This window comes from Marmota flaviventris, chromosome 2 (genome assembly GCF_047511675.1).
Source record: "Marmota flaviventris isolate mMarFla1 chromosome 2, mMarFla1.hap1, whole genome shotgun sequence".
NCBI lineage: Eukaryota > Metazoa > Chordata > Mammalia > Rodentia > Sciuridae > Marmota > Marmota flaviventris.
Window position 1 is genome coordinate 43,443,087 of NC_092499.1, and position 16,659 is coordinate 43,459,745.

A 16,659-nucleotide genomic window follows, 5' to 3' on the forward strand; every position below is an offset into this window, starting at 1 on the left:
CTTTTTCTAGTTCTTAAAGGTATAAAATTAATTAGGTTACAATTTGAGAGCTTGCATTTTTTTCATATAGGCTTGTATAAACCTAAAGATCAACCAAAGGTAAAAGTTTAGGGTTTCTGATGTCTTTTTGAAATTATATACCTCCATTGGTATGCACATGCATTCTCCTGTGTATATAGGAATTTTTAAAAATCCCTTATTTAACCCATATTTACTTTTATTTTCTAGTCTCTCTCTCTTTTTTTTTTTCCCTAGACATTTTGGTCTGTCAGCTACTTTAAAGCTATTATCTTCTGTCCTTGGCTATTGCAGCTAGCATTTTTGTTTTAACCTTATAAAAGTTCTGAGGTAGACAAAAACAAAAATAAGTATCTGAGCCCATCCCTCAGGGACCTGCCATATAGTTCAAAACACATAAATCACATATATTTTGGAACAAGGTTCAGTAGGTATTGGAGGGGCTGGGTTTGTGGCTCAGCAGTAGAGCACTCGCCTAGCATGTGCAAGGCCCTGGGTTCGATCCTCAGCACCACATAAAAATAAATAAAGGTATTGTGTCCAACAACAACAACAAAAATAAATATTTAAAATAAAAAGAATTTAACACATCAACTGAGAGAAACACCAATTCCATGAATCATTTTGAAATTTTAAAATATATTTTGTCTGTTTACTTTTTTTATTATTAGCTTGTGTTTTCTGCCGAAAAAATGATGACTGTCCTAATAAATATGGAGAAAAGAAAACAAATGAGAAGTGGAATCTCACTGTACATTACTATTGTTTGGTGAGTACAATTTATAATTAAATTCTATAAATTTGGTGAGAATTAGATTCTGACACTGATTTCTGAGAACTGGACAAATTGTTTCTATGTGTTAAGATGGTACTTTTTAATATATCAAATTCTACGGCTCTGAAATTACATTGTATATATATAGATCTATCATTACCTGTTTGTCTAACTGGGAGGGGGAAAAAAGGAAAAAATGATTAGGTCTGTAAAGGAAGGGTTCTTTTTATCACTTATTTCCTTACTTACTAGTGACAAGTCTCAAAAGAGGGTTCAGGGAGTAGAAGGAAAGTATTTATTTCACAGACTCCAGAAGGAAAAGTTCTGGCTAAAGGTATTAAATATAAGTGGAAAAGGAAACAGGTTAATGTATAATAGATCACTCAGAAAAAAGTAAAACTGATCTGTTTCCTCTTCTCTCTGCCAACTTCTCATCACACTGAATCTCTTCCTTAAGGTAGCGGTGCCATTAATACCTTAGCATGCCAAGGTTGTATTTGTACATATCTTAGAATTTGATAAATAGGTAAGTTATCTATCATCATTTAACTAATTATTCTGAAATTTAGCAGATTAAACCAACATTTTTCCCCCAACATTTATTATCACAGTTTCTGAGGGTCAGGAATCTGATATCTGCCGAGTTGGATAGTTCTGACTCATAGTCTCTCATGAGATACTTATCATCGTGTCAGCCAAGTTACATCTGAAGATTTTACTAGGCTAGAGAATCTACCTACAGTGGCTCACGTGCCTATGACCACAGTTCCTCCTAGCTATTGACAAGAGGCCCCAACTCCTTACCATCCTGTGCGTCTCAGTAGGGCTATTCGTAGTATGTTATTTGGTTCCCCACAAAAGCAAGGGATGAGAGACACAAACCAGATGGAATCATATTACCTAGTCTTCACAATCACCTGTCTCTATCCCTTTTGCTTTATTGTATTTGTTAGAAGTGATTATTAAGTCATAGCCTGTACTCATAGGAACAGGAATTAAGCTCCATCTCTTGAAGGAAGGAGTATTAATAGATTTATGGACATATTTTTAAACACACCACCATCTGGGTTAAATTCTTTAACTGCTTCTTTGGAAAACCATCTAAAGTATTCCTTTGTGGTCCTCTAAATACTAAGGTTTTCTGTCTCAGGTACTCTGTCGGTTAAATATACTTGAACACTGGTCTAATCACCTTGTACGGTGTCTTCAGAGAACATGAAGTTGGCATTCTAAATATGCTCATATCTAGTTCTTAATATGTATCACTTGTTTTTCAGAACACTATATTGATGAAAACAAACTTACATTTTTTAGAACATTATATTGATGAAAACAAACTTCTAATTATAAACTTGCTCTGCTGAAGCATATTTTAATTATTTAATTAAGTTGAGCATATCAAAATTTATCTTAGAGTCTGTCTTATAAATGAATATAATACTTCAAAAGAAGTATTGACCCCAAGTTCAACCCTTTTAAGATTCTGTTTCATTATGAACAGGGAAATATTGTAATGTTACAAGTGGAAACAGAATGTTAGAACCAAAAGAGACTTAGAGACATGTTTAAGGTAACAACTTTAAATTCCTTGCCTAGAGGTTCCAGAAGGTTAGGCACAGAGCCTGGTTTGTAGGCCAGTCCTTTTTTTTTTTTTTTTTTTTTTGATTCATGCTTCCTTAACATATTTAAACTGTGAAGTTAAAATGAGATTTTTGAAAAGAGAAACATTTGTTATCAATGATTGATTCAATAGGTTTCCCTACAACTATGCCTTTTATGATTCAGAATTCCAGTAGATTTAAAGTTAGCCTGAAAGAGCACTGATAATCTGTATTGGCTCCATGGATTTCAATTTATTATTACATTTACAGTATTTTGTATTTACCACTCCTTTTTTCTAAAACTAAATTTTCGGTGTTCTTCCACCCCCCCCCCCCACCAATTTTCCTTCCCATCCACCTATATTCATACATTCCCTTTCTACCATCTTTTTTATTGTTGTTGTTCCTGAAATACTTTTAGAGTTCAGTTTGGGTATATGAACTATTAATATAGTGTCTTCCAAATCAAAGGATGTAAATAGCTTCTTACTTTGGCCAGGAAAAATAGTTATTTTAAATATATATTTGAAATTTGAGTCATTTATGTCCATTTTTATTAGAATAAATTATAGATTTTAATCCAAATTAGTTTTTTGGAATTTATTTTCTCATTGAATATGTTCATAGTTGATGTCAAGTGGAATTTGGCAGAGAGGTAAAGAAGAAGAGGGAGTTTATGGTTTTCTAATAGAAGACATCAGGAAGGAAGTGAATAGAGCATCTAAATTGGTAAGTAAATTATTTTACTCATTACACTAGAAATTTATGACTTTTTAATCTGGGCATGGTGGCGCACCCTTCTAATCCAAGGTTCTCTGGAAGCTGAGAGAGGAGGATTGCAAGTAGGTCAGTCTTAACTTAGGGATGTCATTCAGTTGGACATCTTGGATTCAGTCACCAGTACCACTAAAAGGATATAAAGGGAGAGAGGGAAAAAAAAAACTTAACGACTTTAATTTTGTTTCAATGTATATTTTTGTTGAATATAGTAAGTTTTAATAAACAATTGGTATTTTTGCAAATGAGAGTTTAACTGACCCTGAATAAATTCATATGACAATACTGTAATTCATATGACAATACTGATTTCTCTTTCTTATTCAACCTACCCATTATTTTACTCACTCTTAAATCAGCATATGACCATAGTTCTATCCCTGCTGATCTACAAACATTTAATTCTGAATCACGACAACCATTTATTTTTTTTATTTCTTATAGCTCAATTGCAGAGGTTGAAATGAGTGGAGGTTAAAATTTATACAACTATGAAATAATTTATGATCTCCATAATTCTTGTGACCCTGATATGACATTGTATGTTTATGTTCAGTGAGTGTCCCCTTCTATTCTCCAAGATAGGCTTTCTAAATTTTAACCCCTTGTCCATTAAATTATTTGTGAATCTTCTATATGATTGCTACCTTGCTATGTGCAAGGAAAGGGACTGTAGGTCTCCCTATGGTCTGAATAGAAGTAATGATAGAGAATGAATGAGAAGATTGAAATTATAGGAGCTTAAACATCCTTTTGGAGAACACTGTTCATCCCACTAGAGGTATCTAATACTTCTTCATTTTGGTTAGGACAGAGTAATTTTAGCTAGTATTTTACAAATTCAACTTTATTATTATTTTCCTATTCTTGGAATTTTTAAATTTTTATAATTTCCATTAAGATTTTATTGCAACTTTCATTTGTAACTATTATGTTTATAATATTTAACTCATTACACTATATACCATAAAAATTGTCAATACTTGCAAAGTCTTTTCTATCAATTTCTGAACTAGAAATTTATGACTTTAAGCCAGGCATGGTGGCAAATACCTGTAAGTTTAAAATGTTTTAGTAAGTAGGAAGGAAAGGGGACTTCTTCCTTATAGCAGTGAGTCTTTGATATCTTTAGATTATTTCAGAAAAATTTTTTAAATATACTATCATTACAACCATTATGATGAAAATAATTTTCAATCTCCCCATAGGAAATATTCACTAATACCTTGATCATATTATAGTACTCAATTTTTTTTTTTTTTTATATTGTGGCTCTGTTTTCATGTTTTCTTCTAGAAATGCTGTGTTTGTAAGAAAAATGGTGCTTCAATTGGATGTGTTGCACCTCGATGTAAAAGAAGTTATCATTTCCCATGTGGACTTCAGAGAGAATGTATTTTCCAGTTTACTGGCAACTTTGCGTGAGTTACTTAACTGTTAAACATGAAATGTGAATGTTAAAGAATAGTTGAAAATGAATATCACAATATAATTCCCTTAAAATTACAAAGTAATTTTACATGTACATACTGTACATACTGAGTTTATATGTACATGCTGTATATGTTTGGGTGTGTATGAAAGATATTTATAAGCTATATCACCCTCTTATAGCATTATTTTTGTCTGCTGAGTCTTGAAAATAGCAGTGTTTAGAATGGGCCTGATGATTAATAGTCACCTGCAACTTTCAACTCTAGGAAATAATATTGAACTTCAGATTTATTTATATTCAGTAAAAATTTCTACCTTACATTTTTCTAGATTTTGATGTCACTGTTTAGAATTAGTAGTCCAACTTTCTTTCACAGGGCCATATATATTTCTCAAGAAGTAAATTGAAGGGCTGGGACTATAGCTCATTGGTAGAGTGCTTGCCTAGCACATGTGAGGCCCTGGGTTTGATTCTCAGCACCACATAAAAGTAAATAAATGGAATAAAGGTGGTGTAGAAGATAATTCTTTTAAAAAGAAGAAGTAATAAATTGAAGGCATATAAATTTTATTGAGTCCAAAAAAATAAATATTGTGCCCTGGGATGCCCCTGAAAATATTTGCTTCCTGAATAACTTCAAATGTTAATATTTTATAAATTTTGGAATTAGGTATTTCTTTTTAAGTCTTCATATTTTGACCTATGTAATGGCTGTTACTATGTAAGAAAACAACAGTTTAGAAAATACAAGTGGAAATAAAGTAGATTAGTAATAGGTTATTATTATTTACATAATTCATATGATTAAAATATTTTAAGTGTAAGTTCCTGCCTCCTTTAATTGTATACAGTGTTGGGTTTAACAATATGTATACTTATTTGTTGAGACAAAAGTATACATAATTTATATGTAATATTACATAGGATTCTCAGTATAACATTAGTTTTACTGAAATTTTGTATGAAATCTCACCACCAAAATTTTTGTTTTGAAAGGTCATAGAGACAAATTTTATACTGCAAGGCTCTAGTCTGTTGCAGATTATTTATGAGAGAGATGCAAGCAAATTTTCTCTTAAATTGCTGGGTCTTAAAATTCATGAGATATTATTCTTAAATATTTACATTTTAGGTCATTTTGTTGGAAACATCGACCTGTTCAAATAATTGCATCCAATAATTACAGAGATTCCTTACCATGCACCATTTGTTTGGAATATATTGAGCCTGTTCCTACTTATAACATACTACGAAGTCCATGTTGTAAGAATGCTTGGTTTCACAGAGACTGTTTACAGGTAAGATATGTTGTATAAGCTTTCTCTGAATGATATAAAATTTTATTGTTTGCTGATTTGAATTTTAAATTAGAATTGGAACGTGCAGATGTTTGGGATTGAACTCAGTGCTTTGTGGATGTTGGGCAAATACACTTCTACTGCTGAGCCACATAACCATCCCTACTTGGTACTTCTTAAAGTAACTAAAGCATTCAATTTCTAGCATATTATTCATATGAAATTTTTCCTATTTATGGGTACAGTGAGCATTTAATAAATACTTTAGATGCCACCTTTTAATATATTTTTGCTTATAAAATTTTGTTTTTACCTAAGGAGTTTGTATTTCACAGTAAATAAAACACAAATTTTAATTCCTAAGTTCCATTTAAATGTTCAAGCTAGAAAACCAGGAATTGGCTACTAGTAAGTAATACTGAGGACTTAAATTTTTTTTTTAACTATAATAAACTCTTTATCATAACTCCTTGACAGGAAAGTGATTGCTGTTGGTGAATTGAAAATATTGGTTCTTCTAAAGTCAGTTTGTACATCAAACACATTGACTATTTTTCAAATAAACAGTATTATAAAACACTGGACATTGGAGCTAGGGATGTAGCTCAGTGGTACAGCACTTGCCTAGCATGCACGAGGTTCCTTGTCCAGCACTGCAAACACCCACACACATACAACATTAAACATAATTTACTATTTCTTTGTTTAGGAAAACTCAAGAATATTTTAATAAGATCCCAACTATTAATAATATTAAATATGTAGTATACATGTGTGAAAGTTCTACCTGTTAGACATAATGCAATGCCAAATAACAAAGGATTTACTTAAGTTTAATCCTTTTTTTTTTTTTTTTTTGGTAGTACTTGGGGTTGAAACTAGGACATGCTAGGCAGTCCGCCTCCCAAGTAGCTAAGATAGGTATGTACCATCCCACCCAGCTAGGTCTGGTTTAACTTTTTTTTTTCCTTAAAATTAGGATATATAAATTTATTTATATTTCAATGAAATCTTAAAATTCCTAACATAGTCAAAGGACTTTAGTAGATCTTGGATGGCTATTTTCTATTTCGTACTTTTTACTTTTTTGTATGGTCCTTGAACTTTTATACTTAAGACCATCAAGGAAAATAAGAGCCAGGTACAGTGGTACATGCCTATAATCCCAGCGGCTCAGGTGGCTGAGGCAGAAGGATTGCGAATTCAAAGCCAGCCTCAGTAACCATGAGGCACTAAACAATTCAGTGAGAATCCTGTCTCTAAATAAAATATAAAATAGGGTTGGGGATGTGCTCAGTGATTGAACTCCCCCCTGCAAAAAAAAAAAAAAAAAAAGTTGCATCAGAGCCTATTTTATTGGGGAAATATTAGAAATTCTGGTAATTGTTGCAAAAAGTGTGCATAAAAGCATCCCAGGGACTGCAGTTAATAAACAACATCATAAAGTATTATCCTTAGCTATTGAGGAAGAGGTTCACATGTGAGAATTTTTAAAAGGTAATTTTTCCTAATTTAACAGTTTATATTTGAATAAATGTAATTGCCAACAAATGTGTCTTGTTAATTTTCTGTTATTATTCAAAACAAATAAGATTTGCCTCACTTATGTGTTAATAATGAAGCAGAGAGATGGTCTACGACTTGACCTGGTATTTGTAGGGGTCTTGTGAAACTGAAAATACTGAGTTTTAATTGTCATTGAAAAGTAGAAATACTATTCCTAACAAAAAAGTAGAGCTATTTTATGCAAATTAATTTATAATCACAGCCTCACAGACACTTGTCTGTGATATAAATATCAATAAGCCATTGTTACTTGATTTGCGCATACTAAGGACTAATTCTAGAGTCACTTTCTCTAAAAGACCTCCAGTGGCTTTTTCGTTTTGGTGCCAGAATCTCAAATGAAATATAGTATGTACTCTACCCAGCCTAGATAGCTGTATGTTGTTAAACAAATATCATTATTTAAAACCACTAACAAGTGCTATACGTAGGAATTTTGTGAGAAGAGATTAAAGGTTAGAATCAAAGGAATTGGTAAGAACTCACACTCCCCCCCCCCCCCCCCCGCCTTATATATATAGCCTTCTAGTAGCAAGGAATTGTCACTATTCTTGATTAGTTTGGATATCTCTGTCATCGAATTGGTGTTTTCCATGTGTCCTATACTGTTTTTTTTTCCCTCCCTTCCAAATACTTTCTTATAAAATATCTTATATTTAGTAAGATCTCAGCATGTATCTGCAATTGCTTAAAGCTCCTTTAGGTTCATAGATTTTGGTAACTTGTTGCTTCTCTCTCATGTGTTCAATGTTGAGTGTACCATTTATTAGTTCTCTGAACCTGAGCTCCTCTTTACTTACTTTTTTCCTTCACACTAACTGTTCTGCTTCTGGTTTATATTTACCCATCTGGCTTCATTACTTAGTTCAGCTTCACCAGAATGTAATCCCTAAATATATTATTAATTGTTGTTTCCTAATTACTTGTTCTCTGTCTTTTCACAGAGGCTTGATATATGCCATTCCCTATCCTTGGACTATCTATTATCCTGTTTTCCTAGTAAACCTCTATTCTTCAAAACAGCTGTGGCCTCACTATCCCTGTAATACTTTTGTCATTGTAGACTAGGTACTTTTTCATTTTTCTGTCCATGAAGTTTTTAAGAAATCAGCACTTGTACACAATATTATGGTTGTATACCTGTATTGTGTACTTGCTAAAACTCCTTGAAGTTTAGTCATTTTATGTCTCTATTTTTGATTCACAACATAGTATTTTCATCTATAAAGTATGAGTTAACATTTTTGTTTTTAATGAATGTGTGTGACTGGTTTTTTATTAGGGACTGACTACTCTTCCTAGTAGGCTTATAGCTTCCAGTTTCCTTCTGAATATACCACGTGACTTCTTTATTTGTGTTTCCTATAGCATTGGTAACAGGTTTTATACTTTCCCCATTTGGGGAAGAAAATTCAAGAGGTATAAGTGAAAAACAGAATCAGTAATGATTTATGAATAACATGTAATTAAACATTCTTTCTGGATGAAGTAGCTAAAGATTTTCACTGGTTTTCCCACAGTGTGGAGGACAACACAGTATTTAGGAACTGAAAATGCATTAGGCTACAAAAATTGAGAAAAATATTGGTGATGAATATAAAGCTGAACCATCTATTCGTTAGACCTGGGAATCGGGGACTCTCCAAATTTTAGCCGTGGGATAGCTTAGTTTATAAGTTTTGAGAACCACTAGTTATAGAAAATGTTTTCATAACATATAAAATGAAAAACAGCACATGTTCTATTATGTAATTCATAAACTGGTAACAGGCTTAAATTGTTAAAAATAGATTTTCCATTTTCCACTATAGGTTCAAGCAATAAATGCAGGAGTATTTTTCTTCAGGTGTACAATATGCAGTAATACTGACACCTTTCAGAAAGAGATGTTAAGAATGGGAATTCACATTCCTGAAAAGTAAGTAATAGTTAGTCTTTTGACCAAAAAAAAAAAGTTATTTTAAATGTTTTAACTTTAGGATTTAATAACATTAGATATAATCATTTATGTTTGACTAAGTGATCATGGACAGGTAGCCATTTCCAATGGCAAGATATAAAGCTTACTTCTCCTCAGATTGCTGAGGGACTTTGACATAAATGTGTCATTTACTAATTTTTAGTCTCATTTTAGTAAGTATTCCAACTGTCCAATTGATCAATTTATACACAAATCATCTTCGAAACAGTATTTATAAATTATCTAAGAGAATCAAAATGGTTTTAAAATGAGTGAGAAGAATTTTCTTAATGCTTAAAGATGAATCCAGAAGTAATTATAGTAAACCTGAAACTAAAATTTGGAAGTGAAATATTAGAAAAATGTAAGTTTTAGAAAATTTCTGCTTGATTTTTCACTTAAATGTTTGAAAATTTACTGTGAGATTAATTATAGGTTAAATGACATGATGGATTTATATATTGAAAAAAGAATATCCTAAAAACGACAGGTTTTTATCCTTGTTACTAAGTATGAGAAAGGTTTTTAGATTTATTACCAATCCTTTTATATAACATTTAGGTCAAAGTATATTTTATATCTTGCTTCATTTATAGGGATGCATCTTGGGAATTAGAGGAAAATGCTTATCAAGACCTTCTGCAGCACTATGAGCACTGTGATGTTCGAAGATGTCGTTGCAAAGAAGGGCGAGACTATAATGCACCTGATAGGTATTTCTGGAAATTGAATTGTGCTTAATGGTTCCTTTAAACCTTTAGCTGAGAAAGCTAGTGAAACAGTTTTGCTCTTTTAGGGAGTTTGATGTTTTAACTTGAGATAAAGTATATTTACATCTGTGTATGGAGGAATTTTTTTAGTACAGCTAACCTGTTTCTCTGGTATATTTTCATGAAGGTCCTTTTCCTAGATAAACAACATCCCATACAGTAGATATTAGCCATATGTGGCTATTGAGCCTTTGAAATATTGCTGTTCTAAATTGAGAGGATGCTTTAAGTTTAAAATACACTCTAAAGATTTAGTTCACTAGGACTGCCATAACAAAAGACCACAGACTGACAGATGACTTAAACAACAGATATTTGTTTTCTCAAAATTTTGAAAGTTAGAAGTACAAGATCAAGGTGATTACAGGTTTGGGCTTCTTCAGAGGCCATGGCTTACAAATGACTTTCCTCTAGCTGTGTCCTCTCATGGTTATCTCTCTGTTGGCTATGTCCTAATCATTTTTTTATGATGGCATTTGTCATATTGTTTTAGGACTTAACTATAGACTTCATTTTACTCTGATTACCTCTTTATAGCCCTTTTCTTCAAATATAATCATATTCTGAGGTAGTAAGCGTTAAAACTTACCTGAACATATGAATTTTAGGGGATTGGCACAAATCAACCTATAATCATATGAACAGAAAAACTTAAAATTATCTTTAAGTTTGTATTGATTAATATGTTAAAGAAAATGATAGTATTTTGCAAATAAAACATCTGAAGTAATTTTACCTATATTGTATTACATTTTTAAATGAGGCTACTAGAAAATTATAGTGCTTCTGTTGAACAGTAGTACTCTAGAGGGTAATTTAGATAGTTTAATCTGTTTCTTTTGGGTCATTATAAAATGGGTTTGGCATTTGAAATTTATTGATTACTCTTTTGTAATGTCAATACATATCTGCTTTTATTTTTAGCAATCATTTTGTGTCTTGTGTATTTCACTAGAGATCAAGAGTCTCTTTATTTAAGATGAGGATAAACGTCAACAAATCGAGTTTTATTGAAATTTATGTAGGAAATTTTAGTACATTATTATTCCTGTTACATAGTCTTCCTTAACATAGTCAACTTAGAGTGTAGAGTAGAATATTAGGAGCCTTATTTCTCATGGAAAGTGATTTGGCTGGATCAGCTACTATTTATTTGTGAAGAATTAGCTGAGGTCTGACCAACATTGGAAAGTTTACCCTAAGCAATTCTTCCTACTCCTGATTCCACATTCAAGGCTACAGATTTCCTTTATTGTGCTTGGTACAATATGTTTTCTGCATGTCATTTTCTGCATGTAGCTATAAAGCACAATCCTTTTTCTTTTTAGCAGCATCTTTTTGAGATTGTTATCACATATTGCTTTTTCTCCTTGGACACAGATATCTGCTGACTGAACTCTTGCATTGTAAACTTAATCCCTCTTATCCCAGTGAGAGGAAGGCAGTATTGATGAAAAAGCAGCATGGTATAATAGATAAGAATATGGGTCTGAAGCCAGGTAAACTGGGTTGGAAACCTGACTGAGGCTTAACCAGTGTGACCTTGATTGGGCAAGTTATTTCTCCCTCTATGCTTAAATTTCCTCTTCTTGACAATGAAGGTAGCAATAGTTTGCCTTTAAAATTGTATTAAGCTCTTCATATAAAGAGTAAGAAGTTGACCTGTTGAATGAAATATGTATTCATGTTAGTTGTCATCTTCCTTCTCATCAGTGAGCAGACCTATTTGAGGAAGAAGGAGAGACACATGCATACACACCTGCACACCAACCCACAGAGGGGGATGCTATGACCAAACCTACAGCAGAAGTGGGAGTATATTTAGCTACCCATCTTGCCACCCACATTTACACACACTCAAGAAGCTTATATCTGTTTTTGTACACTATTATCCATACAAAGAGGAGGGAGCCTCACACCACAATTCACACCCATACCGACAAGTAAATATGAATATGAACTGCCACATGTCACATGGCATAGTGGGGAAACATGGAGTGGTAGGGAGAAGATGAGAGAGAATATGAATATAAAGCCAGGTAGAAAGTCTGAACCCTGTTGTGCTCCGTAAGACCTGAAGTATCTGAGCAAGTTTTAGGAGATATTTACCTTGAAATGTACTGAATGTTTTTTCCTTATCAGACATACTGATACAGTAATCTTCTTGTGAACAAAGTCATCAAATATAAGAGGAAATGCTTTTTTTCCTCAGTCATACAGCCTTTCTAATGTTTCTATTCTTTGTGCATGTGCCTGTATGTATATATGTTCATACTAGCTTAGGGTTTTAAGTTAGGGGGATATTTAGAGAAGGTGATTACAAACATAATAAATGAAATTTTTAAATATATTTTAGAAAAAAGTAATATAGTATCAAAGCAAGATAATCTGTTTTTCCCTCTTTCATAAAAGGGTTAGTATTTGTATGGCAGAGGGCAGACCTGCTGGTGGTTGGAACTAGATTAAGATAATATCAAAACATATGCATCTGCTTTTCTTTATGTCCTCAGCAAATGGGAAATAAAACGCTGTCAGTGTTGTGGTTCTAGTGGAACACATTTAGCCTGTTCCTCACTACGATCATGGGAACAAAATTGGGAGTGTTTGGAATGTAGAAGTATTATCTACAATTCAGGTAATAGTTTGTAATTTTGAATAAAAATGTTTAAATGCATGTTATTAGAAATTTTTCACCTATATTTCTTTTAAGCTAACATTGGAATTTAAATCTGTAGATTTCCAAAAAGCAAAAAAACATGCATTATCCAACTCTAATAATGTGGCAATTACTGATTGTTTGTTGGAAGAGTCATCACCTAAGTTACCCAGACAGTCACCTGGAGCTCAGCGTAAAGACCTGCTGAGGTGTGTATTTTGAATTTGAGAAAAATATAAAAATCTTTTTGGAAAAAGAAATTAAAGGAAGTGCATATACACTTAGGATGTTAGCTGATCATATGATAGTCTAGAAGAGTATTTTTCAAACTGCAGAACCCAATATTTGATCAAGAAATACATACAGCCATCATCTTAAAAGAAAAAAAACGAAATGGGATAGGATGGGATGGACTAGAATGCAAAATATGTCGAATTGTATTACATGTAGAAAGAATGTGTATGAAATCATTTATTTATTGTATATTGAATCATATTGTAAAACATTTTTTATTATAGATCATTTTCAAGATAGTTTGAAAAACACTGTTCTGGAAAATGTCCTTAAAATGTTATTTGATTATAAAAATAGGAAGTTAAAATATGAAACATACCATGTAACTCTGTGAAAAGGGTGGAATCTTATTTAACATGAGCTGGCTTATTGGATACTATAATCATTGTTTCCTTAATATATTCATTGTCAATGCTAGAAGTTTAAATGTCAGCTCTTTCCTTTAGAAGGTTTAAGGCATACCTATAAGTATTGTATTAATTCCTATGTCCACTAAATGGCAAAAAACTAACTTTAAAGTCATAAATATTTAAACAAGAATGGAATTACAAATTTATATTGCATCAGATATTTGTTCAATCGTAGTAATGATTTATGTTAACTTGGCAAAAGTTTTTAGAGCTTTGGTTTACCCAACAGGAAGAAAGTAGAAAAATAACATTTGTAGCTAAGCTTGATGGAAATATTTGATAATTCAATTTGCCAGATGGATAAAATATTAGGGATTTGTCAAACTGAGGAATTACTGTTTTAAAAATTCCACTTTTGTTATTGCAACTGTAACAGCTATCTCATTTGTTATATTTTTCATATAAAAAGATGTTCACGTTATTTTTAAATAATTTTAATATCTGGTTTCCAAATATGTTACAACAGGGAAGCTTGACTCCTTGCTCCTGCTTTCACTTGCAGTCGTATTCTAGAAGAATAGCATCAACATTATCACTGATCCAGGTGGGAGCAAGGAATCAAACTACTATAAGAAGGTGTAATTTTGATTTTTCTTCAACTTGGACTAATGAGTAGTGGATTCTTTGGGGGGGAAAAAAGTGAAAAAGCAATGCCTGGACCACAATGGCACATTAAATTGTCTTGGTATGGGAAAAATTCATACTTAGATATAGAAAAGTGACTTTTGGGCATAGAATACATTAATTCCAATTACAAGTGGAGCAACTGAGGCAAAGAATGGTTAAACTGGTTTATATAATTCACCTGGATTGTTAAAATAGTAGAGATTATGATTGTGTAGATGTGCTATGGGACTCAATAATTTGCATTTCTAACAAGTTCCCAGGTGATGCTACTGGTCAAGGACCACACTTTGAGAATGACTGGTCTAGACTAAAAGGTACCATTTAATGGATTGTGAATTCTGTAATATTAGCTCTATTATTGATTGTAACTTTATGGTTTAAAATACATTGTGTAATCTCTCAAAGCCATAGTTTTCTCATACATATGCAGAGCTTACATTTTCTTTTTTTTAAGATATAGCAAGTATGAAACAAGGTACAGTTAAGTTGCTTTAGCCATTACCCAGGAAGTAAGAGTTGAGCTCTAAAACCTGAATCTGCTGGATTGGTCAAATTTGAGATAATGATCTAACAACATTCTTATAAATGATTTTAATTTAGTTGAAGATGGGGGTGAGGAATCAATAATTTAAAACCTAAGATTATCAAATAACTGTTTTTGGTTCTAGTAGCAGCCATTATTTTGGTTTTGGGTCACATTCAGTAAAGAATTTCCATTTAAAATTTTTCTTTTGTTTTATTGTCAATATAACTCCTGTTTCACATAAAACACTTTGAAATACTTACCTCTTTGTTTAAATTCATGTTTTTATAGGCAAGGCAGCAAGTTTAGAAGAGATATTTCGACTATTCTGATAGAGTTAGGATTCCAAATTAAAAAAAAACCTAAAAGATTATTTATCAACAAAGCCAATATATGGAATAGTGCCTTAGATGTATTCAGGAATCAAAAGTTTAATCCTTCATACGCAATTGAAATAATGTATGTTAATGAAAATGATAAGTTTGCAAGAGAGCTTCCTGGATCAAAGCAGGAATTTCTGAGTCTTTTGATGCAACATCTTGAGAACTCATCATTGTTTGAAGGGTCCTTATCAAAGAACTTGTCTCTAAATTCTCAAGGTAATTATTTTATTTATTCTTATACATATTTTATATAGCAGATATAAGAAGTGAAATGTTAGTTAGAATTAATATTCATTAATTGTGATCTGACTATAATTTAAAATAATAAACTACCAATATGATCACAGGAAAGGGATAAGATACGTGTTGTTGGGGCTAGGGATACACAGCTCAATGATTGAGCACTTGTCTAGCAAGCACAAGACCCTGGGTTTGATTCCCAGGACCCCAAGTAAAAGAGAAGTTAAGTCTTATGATGAAACATGATTTAAGAATATCTATGCTTTCAGCAATATCCTTAAAATCAATTTATAAATGAGTATAAGTTTGAATACATTCACTTGAATTTCATTGAATATAGTAGTCAGATGGAATATATGATTATTTGAACTCTTCTTATTTATATATTTATAATTTGCACTTGGCGTATTTCTTTACAGCATAGAATTTGTATTTAAATGCTTTTCTGGACCACATATTACGTTTTTTGATGTGCTTTTTGTTTCCAAGAAATTTTCTTTTTACACAATTATGTGTATATTTTTCTTTTTGGTGAGAACTTACTACAATAGGAAATTTAAAAACAATGAGAAGAGTTGTTCCCTTCCATTTGAATTTCTTCCTGTAGAGTAGACAAACTCTAGATAGGGCAGAGGGGTGGGAAGGGAAGGGAGGAGGGCGGGGGTTAGAAATGATGGTGGAATGTAATGAACATCATTATCCAAAGTACATGTATTAATACATGAATTGATGTGAATATACTTTATATATAACCAGAGATATGAAAAACTGTGCTCTATATGTGTAATATGTTACATATGTGTAATATGTTATGCATTCCGCTGTCATATATTTTAAAAAAACAATAAAAAAAGAATTTCCTTCTGTATTTTCCATAGAACTTCATCATTGCCACAAACATTTTTACAATAGTTTGTATAGAGAGTTTAATTCCCCATTAGGGTGGGTTGGGGAGACTCTCAAATAATCAGTAATGTAAATTCAAACTTTGTTACATGGAGAATGCATGAATTTAAGTCACAGAATCTGGATTCGAGTTGGTACACATCCACAAGTCGTGGTGATATACTCCTGTAATCCCACCTACCTTGGAAGCCGTGGCAGGAGGATCTGAGATCAAGGCCAGCCAGGGCAACTTAGTGACCATGTCTAAAAATTCAAAAATAAATATAAAGGGCTGAGGATGTAGTTCACTGGTACAACACCAACAATTTTGAAAACCTTTAAAGCTGTAAGGGTATGGTAAAGTAGCATATACTATTGGGAATAAAAAGTCTGTATGTTTTTGGCAGATAATTTAATGACATACATTAAGAACTTAAAAAT

General features: G+C 32.2%; 1 protein-coding gene across 3 annotated transcripts in view; it reads left to right on the forward strand.

The window, feature by feature from the left end:
• The window catches only part of G2e3 (G2/M-phase specific E3 ubiquitin protein ligase), a 61,719-nt gene that overhangs the window by 25,975 nt on the left and 19,085 nt on the right, over positions 1–16,659 (forward strand). For all 3 annotated transcript variants that reach the window (XM_027929757.2, XM_071607800.1, XM_071607801.1), the window contains 9 exons: positions 690–787; positions 3,022–3,123; positions 4,468–4,592; positions 5,739–5,904; positions 9,282–9,388; positions 10,027–10,143; positions 12,711–12,835; positions 12,936–13,065; positions 15,002–15,309. In XM_027929757.2, coding sequence (XP_027785558.2) covers positions 690–787; positions 3,022–3,123; positions 4,468–4,592; positions 5,739–5,904; positions 9,282–9,388; positions 10,027–10,143; positions 12,711–12,835; positions 12,936–13,065; positions 15,002–15,309 — 1,278 coding nt within the window. The remainder of the gene's footprint in view (positions 1–689; positions 788–3,021; positions 3,124–4,467; positions 4,593–5,738; positions 5,905–9,281; positions 9,389–10,026; positions 10,144–12,710; positions 12,836–12,935; positions 13,066–15,001; positions 15,310–16,659) is intronic.